General features: G+C 42.7%; 1 protein-coding gene across 3 annotated transcripts in view; it reads right to left on the bottom strand.

Annotated features, from left to right (window-relative positions):
* The window catches only part of LOC134355521 (mitogen-activated protein kinase 13-like), a 74,279-nt gene extending 50,622 nt beyond the window's left edge, over positions 1-23,657 (bottom strand). The window contains exons 1-2 of one of the 3 annotated variants that reach the window (XM_063065518.1): positions 23,467-23,657; positions 22,757-22,886 (exon numbers count right to left, since the gene is read on the bottom strand). In XM_063065518.1, coding sequence (XP_062921588.1) covers positions 22,757-22,886; positions 23,467-23,498 — 162 coding nt within the window. In that variant the 5' untranslated portion in view covers positions 23,499-23,657. Of the gene's footprint in view, positions 1-9,746; positions 9,810-22,756; positions 22,887-23,055; positions 23,444-23,466 lie in introns of those variants that run through there. The other 2 variants (XM_063065517.1, XM_063065519.1) reach the window with 2 other exon arrangements.
* Positions 23,658-24,341: the final 684 nt, after the last annotated feature.

Raw genomic sequence — 24,341 nt, forward strand, 5'->3', positions numbered from 1 at the left:
GTAATTTCCTCCCTCCCAATCCACAAATTATAGCTGCTTCTGGGATATTTCCTGCACCCACTGCGATCAGGACAGATGCAAGATAACTGTTTAATTCTCCAGCCACTTGCAATATTAATTCCCCATTCACTTTCCACAGTACCAAAGCTCACAGTGGGAACAGACAATCGGAACAGCTTTCGAAAGGACTGGTTCTAAAGAATGGGTCACACAGGGAAGCAGAAAACAAAAGGGTCAAGTTTAATTTCCATAGTCTTGAAGGGAAGATGGAAGCACCCTGACATCAAAACTGTCGTAATTGAAATGTTCTACTATAAAATAAGTTCCTGCTAATGCCTTCCAAAAACTGCAGTTGGTGCTACAGTACAAAAGGAGAAAAGTCACCTTCTGTTGCAGAGACTGATGTGGTTGCAAATATGCATTGCCCTTATTTTTTTCTAAAATTTGCATCCACTTTATCATATAACTAAACTATGCAACAGCAGACAAATTTTTAACTTAATATTTTTTCACTGCATAACAAAACCAATGCATTCAGCAAGTAAGTGTCACTTGTTAATATTTCAATTACTACATTGCTATCCCTTTGTCTGTTCATGAAGCATTATATTAATATCCTTTCTGGAACTGATGCACTCTTAATTGGTTCTCAGAACACACTGGTTGATTCCCATTAACTTATTTCTTTGTAATGTATACATATTCCAACTATTTTTATGCCATGGGCCAATGCCATCAAACAAGGGGTCCATGGTCTCCAGGTTGGGAATCTCTGGTATATATTACAGCCAACTATGTGACTCCCAACTCTCCATAAGATCTATGGTTTGCTTCCCAAAAAAAAGCAATAGAACCGTTACAATTAATTGCAAGCCAGGACAGCCTTTTTCCTATTCTTCATGCTGCAAATGCTATTCTGATTTGTTTGAATACTTTTAACACTAGAGCACCTAATCTTGATTGACCGTTTAGTTTATTGCACCGGCAGAGATGCCAGCTTTTGAATTAACATGTCAAAATGGGCAGTAAAGACTTGTCTGATTCAAAGAGTGGCAAATTCCATTAAAGCAACACACAAAAAAGTTGCTGGTGAACGCAGCAGGCCAGGCAGCATCTCTAAGAAGAGGTACAGTCGACGTTTCGGGCCGAGACCCTTCGTCAGGACTAACTGAAAGAAGAGCTAGTAGGAGATTTGGGAGGGGGAGGGGGAGATCCGAAATTCCTTTAGTTGATATTTAATTATCACTATAACAGATTAATTTGCCATACAAAACATATGAATTAGGGGCATGTATCATTCATTTGAACATTTAATCTCCCATGCTGTTTGCAGGTGTGGCTTTGCCAAAGTTGGCTGCACACCAAATGAATTCCTTCACTGTAAAGTACTTTGGATGAGCTGAAAACAAGAGGGACCCTATACAAATGTAAATACATTACAGATTATACTTATTTAGGCATGATCTATGATAAGGCTAAAAAAAAAACTGATGTGTGTATGTTCCTTCTTTTAAGAATGACTTAAAGTTTATCTTCATTGGATATCACAGCCAACAATGCTACAGTGAACCTGAAAAGATTGTCTTCCCATAAGACCATAAGATTTCGAAACAGAATTAGGCCATTTGGTCCATCAAGTCTGCTCCACCATTTCTTCACGGCTATTCCAATTTTCCTCTCAGCCCCAGTATCCTGCCTTCTCCCTGTATCCCTTCATGCGCTGACCAATCAAGAATCTATTAACCTCTGTCTTAATATGCATAAAGACTTGACCTCCACAGCTGCCTGTGTCAAAGAATTCCATAGATACACCACTCTCTGGCGAAAGAAATTCCTCCACATCTCAGTTCTAAAAGGGCACCCCTCTATTCTGAGGGTATGTCATTTGGTCTTATAGTCTCCCACCATAGGAAACATCCTCTCCACATCCACTGCATCAAGGCATTTCACCATTCGCTAGGTTTCAATGGGGTCATCCTTCATTCTTCTGATTTTCAGTGAATAGAGGCCAAGAGCTATCAAACACTCTTCATAAGACAAGCCCTTCAATGCTCCAAGTGAAGCCTTAGTGCTTTATAAAGTCTCAGTATTACATCCTTGTTTTTATATTCTAGTCTTCTTGAACACTGCATTTGCCTTCCTCATCACTGACTCATCCTGCAAATTAACCTTTAGGGAATCCTGCGCAAGAACTCTCAAGTCCATGTGCACCTCAGTTTTCCTGTATTTTATCTCCATTTAGAAAATAGTCAGCCCTTTCATTTCTTCTACCAAACAGTATGACCATACACTTCCAAACACTGTATTCCATCTGCTATTTCTTTGCCCATTCCCCTATTAGTCCAAGTCCTTCTGTAGTCTCTCTACTTCCTCAAAACTACTGCCCCTCCACCTATCTTCATACCATTTGCAAATTGTGGAACAAAGCCTTTAATTCTATCATCCAAATCATTGGCATATAACATAAAAATGATTGGTCCTATCTCAGACCCCTGTGGAACATCACTAGTCACCAGCAGCCAGCCAGAAAAGGCTCCCTTTATTCCCACTCTTTGCCTCCTGTCTATCAGCCACTGCTTTATCCATGCTAGGATCTTTCCTGTAATACCATGGACTTGTAACTTGTTAAGCAGCCTCATGTATAACACCTTGTCAAAGGCCTTCCAAAAATTCAAGTACACAATATCAACAGATTCTCCTTTGTCTATTCTGCTTGTTATTTCTTCAAAGAATTCCAACAGATTTGTCAGGCAGGATTTTCCCTTGAGGAAACCATACTGATTACAGCCCACTTTTTCACTCACCTCCAAGTAACCAAGACCTCATCTTTAATAATCGAGTCCAACATCTTCCTAACCACTGAGGTCAGACTAACTGGCCTATAATTTCATTTCTTTTGCCTCTCTCCCTTCTTGAAGAGTGGAGTGACATTTGTAATTCTCCACTCTTCTGGAACCATAGCAAAATCTAGTTATTCTTGAAAGATCATTATAAATGCCCCCATGATCTCTTCAGCCACCTCTTTCAGAACCCTGGGGTGTACACCCTCTGGCCCAGGTGACTTACCCTACCTTCAGACCTTTCAGTTTCCCAAAGAACTTTCTCTCTACTTATGGTAATTGCATACACTTCATGACCCCTGACTCCAGGAACTTCTATAATGCAAAATAGTTATTCAGTTCATCTGCTTTCTTTGTTCCCCATTACTACCTCTCCAGCATCATTTTCCAGTGGTTTGATGTCCACTCTTGCCACTCTTTTGCACTTTATGTATCTGAAGAAAATTTTGGTATTTGCCTTAACATTACTGGCGAGCTTACTTTCGTATTCCATCTTTACATTCTTAACGACTTTAGTTGCCTTCTGTTGGTTTTTAAAAGCTTTCCAATCTTTTAACTGCGCTGCAAATTCATCTACCTTATTCCATATACTGCGCGCATTCAAAGCCAACACCTTCAGTCCTGTATTCACCCTTTTCGACTGTTCGTATTTACGTTGTAACGCATCCTGTTGACAACAATTTAGCCCTATCAATAGCCTCTCATCACTACATGTTGTCTCTATTTGTAAACCAGCTACCTCATCTTCAGCACTATTATCTGTCTTTTCTACGATACATTGAAATACAGGCAGCTCAGGACACTTGTTGCACCATGCTCAACTTTGATTCCTAACTTTGTCTGAGTTCTTACCAACATCTCTCTCCACAACCTCTCCTCTAAGTGTTCTGGCTCCCATCCCCCCGCATCTCTCTAGTTTAAACCCACTATGAGGCGGTAATAAATCTTCCCACTGTCATTGGTATCTAAATGGACCACGACTTCTGGCTGTTCACCCTCCCATTTAAGAATGCTGAGGACTTGATCCGAGATATCCTGGACTCTGGCACCCAGGAGGCAATATACCATCCGGAAATCTCATTCCAGCCCACAGATCCTCCTGTCCGTTCACCTAACTAATGAATCCCTTATCACCACAGCAGGCCTCTTCTTCCCCCTTCACTTCTGAGTCACAGAGGCAGACTCAGTGCCAGAGACCTGACCACTGTAACTTTCCTCTGTTAGGTTCCCCCCCCCCCCCCACAGTATCCAAAGTGATGTACCTTATGTTGAGGGGGATAGCCACAGGGATACTCCTTCACCCCTTTCCACTTCCTGATTGTCACCCTGTTTCCTGTGCCCTGCACTTTGGGTGTAACTACCTCTCGATATATCCTATCTCTCATCCCCTCAGCCTCCCGAATGATCAGGAGTTCATCCAGTTCCAGCTCCACCTCCCTAACGCGGATTGTTCAAAGCTGCAGCTGGATGCACTTCTCACAGTTGTAGTCGTCAGGGACACTGGAGGTCTCCCTGCCTTCCCACATCCCGCAAGAGGAGCATTCCACTATCCGGCCTGGCATCTCTACTTTGCAGCATTACTTAAGGGAAAAATAAAATCTTTACAGAATTGCACCCGAGATCTTTGTGCTCTGTGTTTTTCTGTCCTCCTTGATTATGGTCAGTGTGCCAGAATTTACTACAGCCCAGTATTTAACAGCATCTGTTAGTGGATGACACTCTTCCCCTTCACCCTGCAGCTCCATTCATTTTGCTCAGAAAACAGCAGTGTGGTGCAGACAGGTTATCTAGCACCCAAGTGAAACATTTAAAACATTTTACCTAACCAGTCATTGATGATAATGAAAGGTCTGGCAGGGAGATAAAAATTAATGTGGGCAAACTCAATGTCAAACCAGACAGTAAAAGAAATGATGGATTAAATGAGAGACAACAATGATAGGATGGTTAAGACAAACATCATTAGAAGCTCGAAAGCCCTGAACATTACAATACAGGGTTACCATGACCAATGCTCTGCAGTTCGGAGCAAGCCCAACACTGCACTGCCTGTTCATTAATATGATTAATATGGCTGCAGAGAACAGCTGTCGAGTGTCTGCACACCTCAGTAGAGTAGAGAGCATTAGCTGAAGCCCACCTGCTCTACGTACAGCCACCTGCACTGTGGCTAAAGCAGATGGTAGATCTCAACGAAGGTCACCTTTCTGAAGTGGGATTTTACTCGATGAGGTTCAAGAAGGATAAAGGTTCCTACGAGACTCTGGTAAACATGGCTTCTTGCTGAAATCCCCAGCCAATCCCACTTCAATATCCTGACTTGCTCTTTGTACCTTCTGTACGTTCTTTTAGTTATACTGCAGAGATGGGAAAAGTTGGATTAACCAGAAGTCTTGAAGTAACAGTAAAACACATTCCACATCCCTCTAACCTTTAACAACTTTTGACGAGTTCTAGAATCTGCGAGCGGTTGTTGAACAGCGGCAACAACCAGCAGAAATCAAAGCAGAATTAATTTGAATGTTGCGGAGAACCCCTTTCTACAGAGGTGATGGAAGGTCCTTCACTGTGCAATATTACTGCGGCACGATAGTGTAGTGGTTAGCAAAGGGCGCTACAGTTCCGGCAGCCTGCGTTCAATTCCTATCACTCCCTGTAAGAATTTTCTACGTTATCTCCATGACCGCGTGGGCATGCTCCAGTTTCTTCCCACAGTCCAAAGACGTACCGTTTGGTAGGTTAATTGGTCTAGTGTTAAAGTGGGAGTTGTTGGGTGGCAGAGTTGGAAGGACCTACTCTACGCAGTATCTCAAAATAAAAATAAAAATAATGCTACAGTGCTCACTGGAGCAGAGAGCTCCAAAAGGGGAGCACCGGCATCAAATCAGAATTGAACACTGCTGGACATCACTGACTGCTGAAACTACTTCGAGACAGGAGGCATTGTCTGTACACAGTGGCTTCACCAATATGTTTTCTTTCCCAAAGAATGAAACAGCCACACAGAGTGTATCCGAAAATATGCATCATGGATCTCAATTTCCCCATTCAGAATCTTAAGGGTTGAGGTTCCATTCTCATGAAATCCTGCTTTACAGATCAAGCAGATGGTCACCTGCAGAGAATGGCCATCTGTTTGCCACTCCCTACTCAGCTGGTCTCCAACGTCCACTGCTGTATGTTGAAACACTGAAATTACCTGGAGGCAAAACGGTTTGCAGATGCTGAAATTGGCCTGCTGGGGCAACTCAGCAGATCAAGGAATTTTTGACATTTCAGCAGGACTGAGAATTGAGAGGCAAGATGGCCTGTATAAAGCAGAAACAGGGAGTGGAGCAACAGTGGACCAAGGTGATTGGTGGACTGAGAAGAATGGACGTCACTTGACCTTCCATGATGCTGATGGACGCAGGTTTACTTAAGAGTGCAGCCAGATCCACACTCTGTTCATGCCAGAGCCAGCCTCTCATTTGAAAAGGGCTGCCATTGCTGAGTATAAAGGTACAAATATTGCTGTGATGATTGTACGTTCTAGTATCAATCGTTTGGTGACAATAAAGTATAAAGTATAATGCAAAATAAAAATAGCGCTTTTGAAATGATTCCTGTTGAAATATTACTCAACAGGACTCCATGTGGCAATGTCAACTAACATCCAGTTGTTGAATCTACATCTTACTATTCTTAATAGAAGAGATCTGCAGAGAGATGAGAGGAGAAATATGAGAGATGCACCTGAGACATGCTGTCAGGCAAGGGCAGACATAGTAAATGTTTGAGAGGAAACGTGGGCCTGAATATTTGGGCAGAGATATACTTGTAGGGGTCTATTTCGGAATCCTTGGGGAAGACTGGAAGCTGGAAGGGTGAAACTGTAGAGGTTTATGAATGAGGGGAAGGATAGAGGCAAGGAATACAAAGGAGCACTGAGACAGGAGTTAGTTCCTAGCAACTGGTGAGGTGCTTGGAGCCATTGAGGGAGAAGAGAGCCAACAACTTCAAGCAAAGTTTACAAAATCTATCTATTCATTTCCACAGATGCTGCCTGATCTACTGAGTTCCTCCAGCATCTGCAGACTTTCTCCTGTTTATGACCATCATGTTCATTTTCATATTCATAGAGCCCTACAGCATGGAAACAAGCCTGTGTGCCCACTTGCCAGCCATCAAACACCCATTGACACTAATCCCATTTTAATTCAAGTACGTTAATAACAACTCTACCACACACCTGCAAACTTGAGGGGCACCTTAGGGTGGCCAATTAATCCAATCTGCATGTGTTTGGGATATGGGAAGAAACCGGAGGACCCATAGGAAAGGCACAGGATTACAGGCAGTCGATGCAAATTCCACACCAACAGCAGAGGTCAGGTGTTGAACCCAGGTCACTGAGCTGAGAAGTCACAGCTTGAGTTTCACCAAGGGTTCGTGTTCTTGCTAACCCTGGAAGTAAATTTGAATACTCTGTTTTATTATGTTTAGCCTATGCGGCATTAAGACGCCAAACTTGTGAAAAACAAGCATAGCAGAAGCAGACACAAGGGCAGCACGACAGCAAAGCAGTTAGCGCAATCGCTTTACAGTGCCAGTGATCACTGGACAGTCTATTCCTGCCACTGTCTGCACATCATCTATCAGCATTTATGCCTGCTGACACAAGGGGGCAGAATCTCACCACAATAGGAATTGTAAATGACCTTGTGAGGAAGAGAAATGGCAGTCAGCCTCCAGGACACTGACCCTGAATTGGAAAGCGTGTAGTACTAAGCACTACTAGCATTTAGCCTTCTCATGATGGTCATGCCTACACTGAAATGATCTACAAAAGGCAGGCAGTAGCATGATGTACTTCATCTCCTGTACCAGGAAAGTGAAGGACATTCTGAGAGACCTCAGAGATTCCATGATGATGATAATTTCCTGTTCTGATTGCATAACACAAAGAGAACTCTCCCTACCAACATCAGCAAGGTCTTCCTGAAACCTCTCCTCCCAATGGTTAAAGAGCTGTTCCCCAGATTATTTGGTAATTATTTTTTTCCACTGGTCACCCCTTCCAGGAGAAATACAGAGAACACAGCAAACTACTATACGTGGCTATTTTTGCTCTGTCAATAAAAAGCTGCCCACAGAAATTTGCTACAACTCCTGACTCATGATGGTATGCAAGCTGACTCATGGAGCCACACTAGATCCAATGTCAGTGAAGACTGGTGCTAAACAAGGCTGAGACATTGCACAGGCACTTTTCTCAATTAACTTCACCGCAGCGCTGCCCCTCACCACCAACAAGTCTTCTGCTGTGGTGGCACCATTCTGCAGGACAACCAGGCAGCTGTTTAGTCTATGTTCCTTCCACCTCACAAGGAAAGTCACCATAACTTCAGGCACGGAGCTGCAGACAGGAATGGTGCCTGTGTATGCACGTACCTGGAGGTAATGCTCCAAAGTAAAGGCATCCGTTAGTCTTGTGAGACCATGGATCTGCACCTGGAAAGTCTTCACTCTCCAGGGCGCAGGCCTGGGCAAGGTTGTATGGAAGACCAGCAGTTGCCCATGCTGCAAGTCTCCCCTCTCCGTGACACCAATGTTGTCCAAGGGAAGAGCATTAGGGCCCATACAGCTTGGCACCGGTGTCGTCACAGAGCAATGTGTGATTAAGTGCCTTGCTCAAGGACACAACACGTTCCTGCGGCTGGGGCTTGAACTCATGACCTTCAGGTTGCTAGTCCAATGCCTTAACCACTTGGCCACGTGCCCACACTAATGCTCCAAATAATCACTAAATCACTCAACGTGCCAGCCAAGCCTTTAGCCTCCACGGCAAGGTTCACTTGAAGATCAAATCCTCAAACCCAGCACAAAGCCTCATGATATTCTAAGCATTGTTCTGAGACACAGTCCATCAGGAACCTCAAAACACAGAAGAGGTTGCACTAACAGTTTATCCACAAAATCATCCAAGTCCACAGGGAACAGGGGTTCCCAACCTGGGGTCACAGGCCTTCTGCTTAATGGTATTGGTGCATGGCATGAGGAAGGTTGGGGACCCCTGGTTGGGAAGGATAAATGATCTGAAGTCAGTGTTATCTCCCAAAGCAGAGGCCGTAGTCAATTGGTTCTTATAAGCAGGACACATCACTCACAGGAGACTTCCACAACAGTCGCTATTCTGAGCTACAGAAAAAAGCAGAAGAACTCAGCAGGTCGGACGGCATCTGGACTGGAAACATCAACCGTCCACTTCCCTCCACAGATACTGCCTGATCCACTGAGTTCCTCCTGCACTTTGTATGTTGCTCCAGATTCCAACAACAGCAGTGTCTCTACTCTGAGCTGTTATCAGGGGATTACCAGGTGGACAGAGGCGAAGAATTAAAAATGTTCTCAAAGAAAGCCTCCTTGCAAGAAGTTTAACATCCCCATAGAAACCCCAAGTTAATGACCACTTTAAATGGAGAAGTGGCATTCATGGTACCACTGAGAATCCAGAATCCATCCATCTGGAACACACAGAAGCCTTGTGTAAGCATGCCTCCCATTACAACCACCCGGCACCCCCTACATCAAGCATCCCATCCCACATTGGCCTCATCAGCCACCACAGAACAAGAGATTAAATTATCTTCAATCTAGACGGACCGCCTAAGAAATAGCTTGCTGAAATAAAATTCTATGGCTGATAGAGATCTGAAATAAAAACAGAAGATGCAGCAAATGCTTAGCAAGTGGGAGAGTATCCATGGAGATAGAAACAATGTTTCAGCTCAATGGCCTGTCGTCAGAATGGGGAAAGCTACAGACAAACAAGCTTTAAGATGCAGAGAAAGTGTGAAGAGAACAAAGGCGGAAGTCCACAACAGGGTAGAAGGCAAAAGAGATTCAATTACAGACTTGATTTACTTGCAAGAGATGCCATCCTTCAGATGGAAGCATGTACACCATTTCCATTTCAATCCCGGGTGTGATGTACCTCAGACAGAGGGAAAGAAAATGACTGCTTCTCAAAATGTGTTGTTAGAATCCTCAGAACAGCCCGTCCTTTTTGTCTTTGGAAATGAAAGGAATCTGATGAAGCTGGAACAATCAAAACAGAACAATCTTTGTCTTTGCCAAATACTTCTAAGTGAGCGCATTTGCTTGAGCAGTTCCCTTCTACTGCACTTGGCAGCCAAAATCTCATGCTGCATGTGTCAGGAAACATAACACTTTGCATATGCTGTTAATCCCTTGGGAGAACATTTCAAACTGATTTGATCAAGCTTCAAAGTGTCTTGTTTAATTTTAACCAGTATTGTCTAATCCATCAAAAATGATAAACAATTTTCACACAATACACAGCCGTTCTCTTCCATCCCCACAAATATACCATGAGCATTAGAGGTCAGCACTAATGTCTGTCATCCTGTGTTTTAGTAAGGACCAGGAACTCATCCCAGATCTGATGATATAGATATTGATATTGTAGCACCATTTTGGGCCCATATAATGTAAAGTCTCTAATAAGCAATGTGGTAACAATTAACAAGTCCAGTTCTAATAGAGATAGAACTATTATATGAAGGAACCGAAAGAAAATGTGAACACAAGGGATTCCACACATGCTGTAAATCTAGAGCAAAACACACAAAATTCTGGAGGACATTGGCAGGTCAGGCAGCATCAATGAGGAGTAACAAACAGTCGAGTTTTGGGTCAAGTCTCTTCATCAGGACTGGAAAGAAGGAAGAAAGAAGCCGGAATAAGGTGTGGTGGGGAGGGGGTGAAGGAGTGCACGTAGTGGCGAGGAGCTAGGAACTGTTTTTAAAGTCATAAGTATGCAACTTCATTGTATTATTATTACTATCATAATTCTTTCATATCAGTAAATTTCATCTCTCAAAGTCAAAACAGTGACTATCATGGGCACAGTTCCAGTGATATTGCAGGAAGAGCAGAGGTATACAAGTAATGCTTATATACCACAAAATTCACTGATCTAAATTTTTTGACATGAACCATAAAGATAAAGCATACTTGAAGGATATGGAAAGTTAACAGCCTTTTCTCACAGTGCACTTACACATGGTAGATTTATCATTCTTGGTAATTAAACCCAATAGTGCCCAGCAATATCAGTTGTCTGATTGAAATCACTGATGCTGTTAACTGTTAAATGACAAGAGCAAAGGACTGTACTTCTTGACTTACTGGGGTATTCTAATTAACTAATGGTAAGTTTAAATTAACGCAAACACGAGGAATTCTGCAGATGCTGGAAATTCAAGCAACACACATCAAAGTTGCTGGTGAACGCAGCAGACCAGGCAGCATCCTTCCGCTAATGCCCACCTCCTCCTCGTACCCCATCCGTTATTTGTTTATATACAAACATTCTCTCTCTCTCTCTCTCTCCCCCCGCCTTTTTCTCCCTCTATCCCTCTGACTATACCCCTTGCCCATCCTCTGGGTTTCCCCCCCACTCCCCCTTTTTCTTCTCCCTGGGCCTCCTGTCCCATGATCCTCTCATATCCCTTCCGCCAATCACCTGTCCAGCTCATGGCTCCATCCCCTCCCCTCCTGTCTTCTCCTATCATTTTGGATCTCCCCCTCCCCCTCTCAAATCTCTTACTGGCTCTTCCTTCAGTTAGTCCTGACGAAGGGTCTCAGCCTGAAACGTCGACTGTACCTCTTCCTAGAGATGCTGCCTGGCCTGCTGCGTTCACCAGCAACTTTGATGTGTGTTGCGTAAGTTTAAATTAAATGTTTTTTTTGGTAACTAAGTTCAATGAGGTGATGGGTGGAAAAGGTAAGGGCTGAAGAAGTAGGAATCGAATTGGAGAGGGCAGTGGACCACGGAAGAAAGGAGAAGAGCAGAGCCAAAGGAAGGTGATGGGCAAGTGAAGAGAAGGGATGAGAGGGTAACCAGAATGGGCAATTAAAAGAGAAGGAGGGAGAGAAGAGAAGTTACTATGGAAGAGTTTTTTTTAATCTTTTCTGGTTACCTATTTATGCCAAGCCTGCTCCATTACAATGAAGCTCAAACTCCAATATCAAAGACACCTCAAGATCCTCTATTCTGCTTTGGGTGACATGAAGAATGTGACCAAGCATGAGAGGTCAGCTTTAATGACTAAACAACCAACCTGAACCAATCCTGGCCTGTGAGCACAACAAATGTGCATTTGACCCAAAATAAGTGAACCCTATGTGTCCAACTTTTAAAAGCAGATCACCAAACTTTCATTGCTACTACATTTATTTCTACATAATTGGTGGCTGCTGGCTCTGCTCGGCTTCAGTCCAAGGACATAGACCTACTGTGCATTCCAAACCACTCAATCTCATAGTCAGGTCTCATGGTTTGGGTCAAGTAACAGGACTCAACCAGCCACCTTCTGTCAAAAGAGACCCTTCTTAACCTGGTGCAATATCACAAGAAATGACATAAGTTGCTGTGGCACTCTTGAGGAGATGGGCTTCACAGTCTAACAGACTACCTTCTTCCCCGAAGGCCAATCAGGAAGGTTTACAGGTTATTCACCCACATCCTTGACCCTTCTCGTCTCTACAAAAACAATCTTTTGGAGCAGCCCCTGCTCTCAAAGCTGCCTCCATGATAATCACACAACCACCTCAGAACAGCTGTTTCCTGCACTCTCCTATCCTCCCCCAGCTGACCTCCCAGCCCCTAACCTAACACACTCTGCCAGAGATGATAACCCTCCTTCTGTCCCGACAAGCACAACACAATATACCCCTGCTCGAGATCCCAGCATCCACCCAGCTAAATGCTGCCCTCCAACGATCCTCAGCCCCCAATAAAACCGCCGCCCACTGGCTTTATTAGGCTGGCTGCAGGAAAGGTCGGCCAAGCCATAGACGTGTCCGTACAGGTTCTGTGAAGAATGCCTTGGTTAAAGCTACTGAAGTTAGGGCAGTGATGAAAGATTAGTTGGCTCGCGGCACTTCCATTGCCTCAGTGGTTGGGTGCATTGCAGTTTCTACTGATCTGCCCATGGAGTTCTCTTTTCGTAAACAACTATCTCAATCAGCACTACTGGGTTTGACATGTCAGTACCTGAAAAACTGCAGATCCTTGAAGGGCAGGGAGGGAAATGTTAGCAATTGCTGATACACAAATAAGACTTATTTTTTTAAAAAAGCAAACACATTAACAGAGAAGCAGTTTCCTGGCAGCAACCTCTTTACCCTAGAAGGGAGCATTTTCCATCAATATCTGCCTTGTGCTGGAGATTACAGTATCAGGCTGACAAATGCCAACCTACTGTTGCCTAAATACTTGGTCGCTAATGCAGAATCATTAGTGATTTGTGATTACAGCAACGTACCATTCCTTCCCATTATGTAACTCAGCAGCTATGAGTAACCGATTGATCCACAGCAGGCATGGCTCTGCTTCTACCTACTGAATCACATTCACTTAAATCATTTGCTTGTGTAGAGACTTATTTATCACAAGTACCCCAAAACATAACTCGGCCGTGGACAGTCCCAAGCCCGGCTGAGAGAGGAGTGGGGTTCGGCATGGGATTAGCCCATCCCAGAAAAGCCCAGTGCAACAGAAATACCCATGGAAGCTCTAGAACAGTGGTCCCCAAACTCCGGGCCGTGGACCAATACATTGCCGCGAAGAATGCAGTGGTGCAGCGATAGCCGGAACGCACCCAGCACATCTTTAAGAGGCTGAAATAAACAAGCTGATTAATTAGGTGCCGCTCGGCACGTAAATGTCTGCCAAGATCCGAGGCTACGCAATTGGCAATCGCCTCTGATCTGGGCCGACATTTACATGCCGAGCGGCACCTAATTAATTAGCTTGTTTATTTTGGCTTTTTTCTTAAAGATGAGCTGAGTGCGTCCCGGCTACCACTGCACCACTGCATTCTTCACGGCCCGGTATCAGTCCGCGGCCCGGAGTGTTCTAGAGACCTCATTCCTGGGAGAGGAGGGATCTTCGATGGGCTACAGCTGGGGATAGCTTGAAGGTCTGGCCCAGGATGGGGAACTCTGGCGAGCTGCTCTCAGTAATCTATTCCCTAGTCGGGGTGATGAACTTAAGTACATTGAAACACACAGTGAAATGTATCACTTGCATTAAAACCACCACACCCGGGGGCAGCACGGAAGTGTCGCCAAACTATCCCGGATTGTTAGTGCACCCACAGTGCTCTTCAGAATAACACCAAACAACAACAAGCCCCTTTCCTCCCTCTCACCCATCCACACCAACGTTAAAACCACCGGAGTACACGTACCACCAAAGGGGAGAAACACATTCAAACAGAATGTGAGCAAAGCAAAGCTGAAGGAACACAGAACGTTGAGCTTGAAATGAGTTAGAGGCACAGTAACTTAGGGTCATGTAGATCAAAATTATATTGGTACGTACTGATGGAAATCAAAAAGTTATTAAAAAGGTTCATAAGAAATCAGGGGAAAAAAGCAATTGCAGAGACTCTGAATACAATAGTTTAATCTTCATTGACTACAGGAATGGTACCAGGGGACTGTTATTCTAACTGTACCATTGTTCAAAAAGGGAAGAGATAAACCAGTTTAATAACCTCATTGGTGCACAGGGTATTGGATTCAGTTCTCTGGAGCAGTGAAAACATTAGACATGCTTCTGTAAAGACATAAATTAATCAAGGACATTCAGCACAGATTTATTATGAAAAGATCACTTCTGACAGCTTGATTGAATTTAACAAGGAGGATCAATGAGGTCAGTATGCTGGATGTAATCTGCATGGATTTTAGCAAGACTTTGTAAAGGACCCTTCTGTTTCTGACCAAGTGGGTTTTTAAAGAAAAAAGTAAAAGCCCACAGAATCTAAGGGAAAGTTTCAAGACTGTCTCAGTGGCAGGTAGCAAAGGTTGATGCAGCTTTACCGACAGAACATGGTGATTAGTCCCTTTCTTTCTCTTGCATTTATTAATTACATAGATTTGTACGCATGAAGCATAATAAAGTTAGTAGATCATACAAAAATTGGGTCTGTGATGACAATTATAAGGAAACTTTAATTTGTAGGAAGATATTGATAGTCTGATCAGGCGGGCAGAAAACTATGTCTGGGCCTGGTGTCCACAAATATATTCACAGCCTGGTATAGGAACACCAATGCCCTTGAACAGAAAAACAGACAAAAAGTAGTGAAAGCAGCCTGGTCCATCACAGGTAAATCTCTCCCAGCAACTGAGCACATTTATGAAAAATACTGTCGCAGGAAAGCAGCAACCATCAAGGACCCAAACCATCCAAGCCATGTTCTCTTCTCACTGCTGTATTCAGGAAAGTGATACAGGAGCTTCAGAACCCACACCTCCAGGATCAGGGACAGTTATTACCCTTCAACCATAAGGCTTGAACAAGAGGGAATAACTTCACTCACCCCAACACTGAACTGAATCCACAATCTGTGGACTCACTATAAAGGACTCTATAACTCACATTCTTGATATTTATTGCTTATTTATTTTTTATTATTTCCTTTTTTGTCTTTTGCACATTAGTTGTTTGTCCATATCTATCAGGGGCAGATTTTCTTTGATTCCATTGTGTTTCTTTGTATCTACTGAGAGTACCCACAAGAAAGTGAAACTCAGGGTAATATATGTTGATGTATATGTACTTTGATAATAAATTTACTTTGAACTGTGTGAGGTAATATATTTGGGTGGTCTACTAGGCAAGGAAAGATACTGGGAGGATATTAGGCGGTGAAGAATGAAAGTTTTCAGGTCATTAAAGATATTGGGAAAAAGTTAAAATTGTTAAAAGGGCATATACAAGTTGCTTTCCTGTTTGTCAATGCACAGAATAGAAACGTCAAGGAGCTTATGCTAAATAGAAGTTAAGCCCCTGTGCAAAAGTACCGTGTACAGTTCCGATCACCACATAATGAGAAAGATATGATTGCCAAGAAGGTGCAGAGGGAATTTACAGGAAATTTGCCAGAACTGGACAATAGTAGTCATGTGGATAAAATGGGTAAGTTAAGGTTAATTTTGTTGTATTAGAGAAGGCTAAGGATCTGCAACATTGAATGTCAAGAGGGTCACGGAAAGAATAAATAGGAAGAGCTAATTAACTCTTAGCAGAAGAGAGAAACACAAGAGAGCATTGAATGAAGGCAACTGGTAGAATTATTAAAGAGGAAATGAGGAAAAAAAAGTTGTCACCATAAGAATATTGAAACTCTGGATTCATAGCCTGAAAGATTCAGAGTTGCAGGAATGTACATTACATATAAACTGTATTTGGATGTATACCTAGAGCACAAACAGGTCTAAACATGTGTTGAAGATGGGAGTCAGATGGATAGATCATATTGCTAACGGAGTGGCTCTCTTCGTCATATATTTTTTTAGGATTTTTCATATTAACTGAGGTCAGCATATTAAGGAAGTAGAGATCATCCCTAATGTGCTGCGTTCATTGCATGTTACGGAAACTATACCGCAGCGGACAAGGCTTTACAACGGGTAGTCAAAACTACCAGTTGCACCACCGGCACCAGCCTACCCACTGTTTAGGACGTATAGAGAAAGGTGCTGGAAAATGGTCCGTAGTATCATGAAGGATCCCATAGACTGTATGTCCAACCCCCATCAGGGAGGAGACAAAGTAGTATTCATACTAGGACCACCAAACTCAAAAACAGTTACCTTCCCCAAGCAGCGAGGCTGATCAACACCTCCACCTACTAACCCACCCCACCACACCACCCACAACCACTACTTTATAATTTTCCTGTCAGTCTCTATATGTACCGACACTCCTGTACCTAGCATCATTTAGGGACAAACAATGCACGTAAACTATTTTATAATGGCATACATGCATTGTGTGTGTGTGTGTGTGTGTGTGTGTGTGTGTGTATGTATATATATATACACACACACATATACATACACACACACACACACACACACACACATATATACACACACACACACACACATATACACACACACACACATATACACACACACACATATATACACACACACACATATATACACACACATATATACACACACACACACATACATATATACACACACACACACACACACACCCCCCCCCCAGAGACTTCGGGACGAAAGGTCCCGAGTTCGAATCCAGCTGGCTCCCCTGCACGCTTTCCATCCGTGCTGGGTTACGAGCTGGTTATCTCTTTGGAAACTCACCCGGCAGAAGGCAATGGCAAACCACTGCTGTAACTTGCCTCGTACGCGGTTCCCCACTACGTCAGAAAGGCGTAGAGGGAAATCGTCCGTTAACCGGAGAAACTCCAGATGCGACGTACCTTTCCTTTATCATATTGTGTATTTTTTGTGGTGCATCAGATCCAGAGTAACAGTTATTTTGTTCCCCTTTACAGTTGTGTACTCCGGCAAGAGGACCACAACCTCTATGTGGTTTGGGGGCTTGCGTGCCTCAATGACCCGGACCGGAGAGCTATGCTGGCTGGAGTCAGCGCCTCGTGCTTCGGCTCTTGGCATGGTCACCCATGTCAAACAGGTCAAAGTGTAGAAGCCAGACTAAGAGTGGAAACTGGTCCTCCAGGTTTGGGGGTTCAGCTCAGGACTGACTGGTCAGACAAAACTGTTACAGAAACAACAATGAAGAGTCCTTCTGCATCTATGTGTGACAGTATGAGGATGGCCAGGGACAGACAGAAATGGAGGACTTTCATTGCTGCCCTAAATGTCAGCAGGCGTAACAGGAAGTAAGCAAGTACACTTGTATACTGGAAATGACATTGAACAATCCTGAATCAGATTTTTAAAATACATTACTAATAGGAACAATCCTCAGAGTAGGAAGGAACTATCTTATACCAGAAAAGTCTGCAAGTGCTTAATAAATTACCTCAGTTTAACATGGGAAATGGGGATGAGAGAAGATTTTGGTATAATATGGAAGAAAAGCAAACAATATAAAAATATAAATATTTAAATATTTAAAATGGATCAACGTAGAAAAATCTACATAAATCTTTGGAAATAGGAATTATGCCAAAGAACAGGGTGGCAGCAAGTGTTGTAGCTATGAAAGGGTAATGTTAATATAGAAATCATAGGTAAGCTTTCAAACCTCATAATCTGTAATAGAAAAAGTCAAAATCCTAAAAGACAAATTAATTAGCAATAATCTGGATTTGTAAAAAAAAAACACACAATCATATAATTAACAGCACTTTTGGGGAAAAGCAAAGCAAGGATGTTGTTTATTGATGGATTTTCAGTAGTTTGACAAAGTGCCAGAGAGATGGTGAGAAAATCCTAAGAATGGCACTAAATGAAGAAGTGTGGGTTACAAAACAGAAAGAACTGGAATGAATTGTTGTCCATGTAGAATCTTGGTGTGCCACAGAGATATAATTACTTGCCACAAGTTGCTTCACAGCAGTCTTATCATACTTGAAGTACAAAGGGACATTGGCCCATACAACGGCATTGTCTCACTGATAACCATCTTCCTGCCTTCATGTTTAAACACATGCCCAAGAGTACTGAAATGGAGATTATGTAAGATGCTAAATAAGGAGCTTGGCAAAGTGTGTGGAAAATAGAGGAGGCTACTGGCTGATCAGAGACTGTTGTTTCTAAACATGAAATGTACAGCACAGATCTTCCACTGTGAATAAGAGGTTTGCATTCTGCTTCTTGCCACTTGAATGCTTTGCTGCGCATCAAAATGAATTTAAAAGTACTTACTCCAGCTGTCTCTTTTACTCAGTGTTTGCCAGATGTTGGGGTACTTGATTCTCAACATTTGATTATAATATCAACTCAGGCATCATTTCCAACTTTTACAATCATGCAGGTGGTTACAGACATAACTTCATACAAATAACTCCCAGTGGGTCCAATTTCTAACACTAGGAAATTAGGGAAGTGAAAGAAAACATTAAGCATTATATTGAGTTTATGACCCATTTTTAACTCATTTCCATGTGGCAGGAAGCGAAGTCCACAACTAGAACTCACTTCCCAATTCTGCTTCACAACCAGACAGTACTTGTTACAATCCACAGGAACATTTATGCCATTCACTGCTTTTGAATTTTCCAATAATTAAGGAAGTTTCAGTTGCAAAATAAAAGCTTGAAAACAAAGTGGCAGACTCTATAGTCAGAAATTAGTAATTGAAGAAATGGACTTGAAAATTAATTTGCAGATTAAAGATCAAAATGCCAAAAGAACATTGATAACTGCAACTTTTGAGAGGAATAGCATACCAGTGAATAATACCACCTCTATTAGTGATGCAGAGATACATAATGTATATCCTTACCAGGTCTGCTGGAATCCATTCATGACAGACCACACAAATGAGTCTGTGAATGTTAGTTGGGGTGGAGTCTTACTGGTCACCCAAGCAGCATGCCCCTGGATGGAGTCTTCCACCGGGAGGCCAGCTGATCAGAGAGATCCTCTGTAGCAGAGTCCTCTCCTGTCCCGAGGATGGCTTAGACAGCTACGACACTGCTTCGAGTGACTGGCTGTCAAAACTATTATTTAATTTCTACATGTGGGAAAACATCACATACAGAGCGATCAAACTGTCCAACACTTTTCACAGGAAGCAAAATGATTTTTTTTTTTAAGTTTTTCCTCAGAAGATCTATCCTGGGCCAACCAGTGGGAGTTTGAGGAGAGTTGGTATGTCACCAAATGTTCTAGCAAATTCCTTCAGATGCCATCTGTAGAATGGCCTAAGGAAAGAGTATTCTGACTGGTTGCATCACCACCTGATATGGGGGCTCCAACGCACAGGATCAAAAAAGCTGCAGAGGGTGATGGGATTCAGCCAGCTCCATCGTAGGCCCTAGCCTCCCCACCATCGAGGGCCTATTCTAAAGGATGTACCTCAAGAAAGCAGCACCCATCTTTAAAGACATCAAATTCTCAAACTTCAAAGATAAAGGCAGTGGTATCCATCATCAAGGGTCCTCACCATACAGGATATGCCTTCTTCTCATGACAACCATCAGGGATGGACGGCACACACTCAACATTTTAGGAAGAGTTTTCTCCCCTCCGCCGTCAGATTCCTCAACTGTCCCTGAACCCATGAACCTCACTGTTTTATTCTTTTTTGCCCTTTTTTTTTAAATTTCTTATTGTGACAGTAATTTTTATGCATTGCACTGGACTGCTGCCGCAGAACAACAAATTTCAAGACATATGTCAGTGATAATAAACCTGACTGAAAAATTGCTTTAAAGAACTAAGACATTAAAACATGTGCATACACACAAAAAGTAAGCACATTGAAATGATATGAATTAAATCAAGCAGTCTACATGCTGTTCTGCGGATGCTCACTTCTTCCCATTGACCTGCTGGTACAAGATCTAACGTACAGTCAAACAGGAAATTTTCCCAGCTCGGGAAATTGAGGAAGAATGTGTGTCAGAATCAACACTTCAATGAGCCCAAGTCTGACCTTCAGCCTCATGCAGTGAAATAAGAGTTGCCACTTCCTCTATGTCAAATCCTTATGATTGGGTCAATATTATTTGAAGCAAACCTCACAAACTCTGATGCAGCTTTTAGTATAATGATCATAATCAAGAAAAATTCATGAATGTACATAATTTAGAACTGATATAGAAAGTAAATCAAGATAAATACACAGGAGATTCTGTAGATGCTGGAAATCCAGAGCAACGCACACGAAACGCTGGAGGAACTGGGCAGGTCAGGCAACATCTATGGAAATGAATAAACAGTCAATGCTTTGGGTTGGGACCATTCATCAGGACTGAAAAGGAAGGGGAGGAAGCCAGAATAAGAAAGTAGGGGGACGGATAGGAGTACAAGCTAGAAGGTGACAACTGAAGCCAGGTGAGGTGGAAGGTTATATGTGGGGGAGGCAGGGTCAAGTGAGAAGCTAGGAGGTGAAAGCTAAAGGGCTGAAGAAGGAATCCGATAGGAGAGGAGAGTGGATCATGGGAGAAAGGGGAGGACGAGGGGTACCAGAAGAAAGTGACAGGCAGGTGAAGGGGTAAGACGGGAGCCAGAATAGGGAATGGGAAACCAATATGAAGTTTCCTTTCAACCAACACAGCAGGATGTCCATGATGATGGCGACTGGTTGGCATGGCAGTGGAGAATCAATGGCAAACTACAATATGCAAAGAGCGTCTGTGGGAGGAAAAATGTGTGGTCCTGCTGTGGGGCTTTGCACAGACCACTGACAATTCTATCCCTCCCACAGATGCTACTGTAACTGCTCCGTTCCTCCATCTGATTGTTGCTCAAATTCACCTTGAACTGCAAGGTAGTACTGCTGCGATAGTAACACCAGGGCAGTAGCAGGTGGAGAGAATGGGGTGGCTTCAAGGCAGGGACTGGGTAAAACCCGGCCCATAAAATTTAACAGGAGAAATTTATCAAAAATATACTTAAAGATATGGATCTACAAACTGTTATGTGCTGTACTTAAAATGCTTAAATTATAAAAAAATTTCTAGATAATAAAGGGTTAACATATGAGGAGTGTTTGATGACCCTGGACCTGTAGTCACTGAAGTTTAGAAGAATGAGCGAGCATTAAAACCAATCAAATATTGAAAGGCCTGGATGGAGTGAACATGGAGAGGACGTTTCCTATAGGACCAGAGGGCATAGGCTAAGAACATAAGGATGTCCCTTAGAATTGAGATGAGGAGGAATTTCTTTAGGGTGTAGAATCTGTGGAATTCTTTGCCAGACAGCTGTGGAGACCAAGTCATTGGGTCTATTTAAACTGGAGGTTGATAGGTGCTTGTTAATTAATTGCGTCAATGGTGACAGAAGGCGGCAGGAAAATGGAGTTGAGAAGGATAATAAATCAGCCATGATGGAATAGTAGAGCAGACTCAATGAGCCTAATGGCCTACTTCTGCTCCTGTGTCTTAGGATTTATTTGCTTCTTTGTCTAAGATATGTGAACACAGAGATAATCTATATATGTAAGGGAACCATTGGTAGGCAGAAACCGAAGGTCAATTTCTGATTGATTCCTTGGGACATTTATTAATCTATTGCTGTGGAACTGTGAGGAATGTAAAGAATCCTGGGTTTGTGAAATTAAAGAGAATAAAAACCAGGCATATTTCAAAAGTGAAATAGTGTTAGATGTGGACAATTCTAAATATCTTCACTTTCTTCCTCTGAACTAGTAAACTGTACTAGGCTGAACTCCAAACTGGATTGCCTACAATACAGGATTATTTCCACATGAGAAGCCAAAAGCACCCTACAGAGTAGAAGAGGATATTTGCTAACACTGCAGAGCTCAATGAAGCTTCACGTGTATTTTGTGCCAGGATCTCCTGATGTTTTCCGCTCCATTGACATTGTTTCTGTAAAGGATACTGACTGGCTCAGGTTCACTATATGAATACAAGTTTAGTTCCAGCTGACATTTATTTGGCTAACTTTGGACATCTAGTCACAAACCACTGCCGGCAAAACAGCGCAGGAGCACAGCCAACTCCATACACACCGAGTATTTGGTAGGACAGTAGTTGAGCAATGAAGTTGCAACCTCCCCAACCGAACATGGGACAAGACAAAGCTATCTCCTCAGCCCCACCGCCACTTCACATTGCCCAAACAAATCCCCAAAATGACGCCATGTGATACTTCTCGAGTCTGGGCAGACAATGAGAAAAGTACTGAATGTAAACAATCAAGAAATCGACCTGGTTTACCTTATATCTACCGACTGCATCAATCAATTCTCAGAACTTAAAGAGCTCAAACAATCTGGATTTTTTTCCTCTGATTTTCAGCTGAGATTTGAAACACTGTTCAATGTTCTTTCGTAACTTTTTATTTAATAAGGCCGAAAAGATGGAAGCCCTACTGGAGCTGCGCTCACATGGGTCTCTGCCAAAACTTACATTTTCGTGCTTCATGTGTTTCATAAGTTTAAGCTCTCTGTAAGCTCGTTTGGCGAACGTTTCACTCTGAAATGGGCGATACAGCTTCTTAATTGCGACTTTGCGTCCCGTGCGTCTGTCAATTGCGGAGCTGTTGAAGCAAAATGCAAATAAAATCACATTATTTAAATTCCAATCGTTGTATTGCAACCCGAGAGTTTTATTCACTGGAAAAGAAAACGATTCTCTTCTGCATTGATCACCGTGTGCAACCAGATATTTGCATGCGTTTTACCCACACGTTCCTCTGTTACACTCACCACACCGTCCCGTAGGCTCCAGAACCGATGTGAGTAAAGTTTACATATCGCTCCCGGACTTCCCACACGGTGTTCTCGATGTTATACCTGGCGGCACTCATCCTGTTAAGTTTTCAAGCTGCGAAAACTTCAGATGCAATTATTTCCAATTTCCCCACCTCCTTCAGCAAAATTGTCAGGGATAAATAAAAGCTTTTGAGGTGATAAAGAAATTAGATTCTTACTTCCTATTTCCGAAGATGTGAACCGCCCCAGGTGGTGGGTGTGTTTTCAGTCACAAGGTAGAGCAAATATTTAAAAGAACTCGTATCCACAAAGTGCTGACGGGTTATAAAATAAAGCAATATCCAAAACTAGCAAAGGAAACGATTAGTCAGTTCCATATACAGTAATTGGGAATCAATTACGTACTTTTTGTTTACAGAACTCAAGTATTTCCTCATTTTCCCTGCCAAGTTTCAGTCCTCTCTCACCGTCCACCACTAACCCGATCATGACATCTCTGTCTCTATCCCAGGGCCAAATTAACCACCAGAACCCAACGCAAACCTACAGCCGCCCAACTTCTCCCACCTTGCTTCCTGTCAGGACCTGTTCCATTCACCCACTTCCTAGCTGGGAGGTACTGCTTGGGTGTGACACACGGGCAGAAAAATGGCAGATCGTGTTTAATCTGTATGAGTATGGGGCAACAGCGGGGGGGGGGGGAGGAGAGAGGAAGTTATACGGGACCCTAAGGGAGCTGACTAAGAATAATGTTGATTTCGCAACCACATTTTAAAGGTCTAATTGGCAACCAGTGGAAGTATCAAGCTGATCTTGAATAGTAAAGTGGAGATATATCCCAAGTAGTCTATGTGACGTATATTTTGCTCAGGATTCCTATGAATATGCCAACCAAGAAGAAACAATTCATTTAATTTCTGATTATATTGAAAAACAAGTTAAGAAATATGGTTTCAAAATAGAAAATGCATTAACCACAGGTAACATTTTCAATGATAACACCTGAGTGCAATACACTTCCTCAAACAAAACTCTAGGTCAAATTTTGTTAAAGCCTGATAGGTCGAAGCAGGTCCCATAAAATCTTCCTGATACCTGTCAGCTTAAAAAAAATTACACCATGACTTGCCAGAAGTCTGAGATGATCATAGGTTGTCCAGACCTCAGCGAATGAACGGGCCACATGATGCTCCTCATTGACCAATAAGGCTTAAGGATTGAGAATGAAACAGAATATAGAGGATAATTTAAAATAAGTGAATCTGGGTTAAATGATACAA

This window comes from Mobula hypostoma, chromosome 13, assembly GCF_963921235.1.
Source record: "Mobula hypostoma chromosome 13, sMobHyp1.1, whole genome shotgun sequence".
Classification (NCBI taxonomy): Eukaryota; Metazoa; Chordata; class Chondrichthyes; order Myliobatiformes; family Myliobatidae; genus Mobula; species Mobula hypostoma.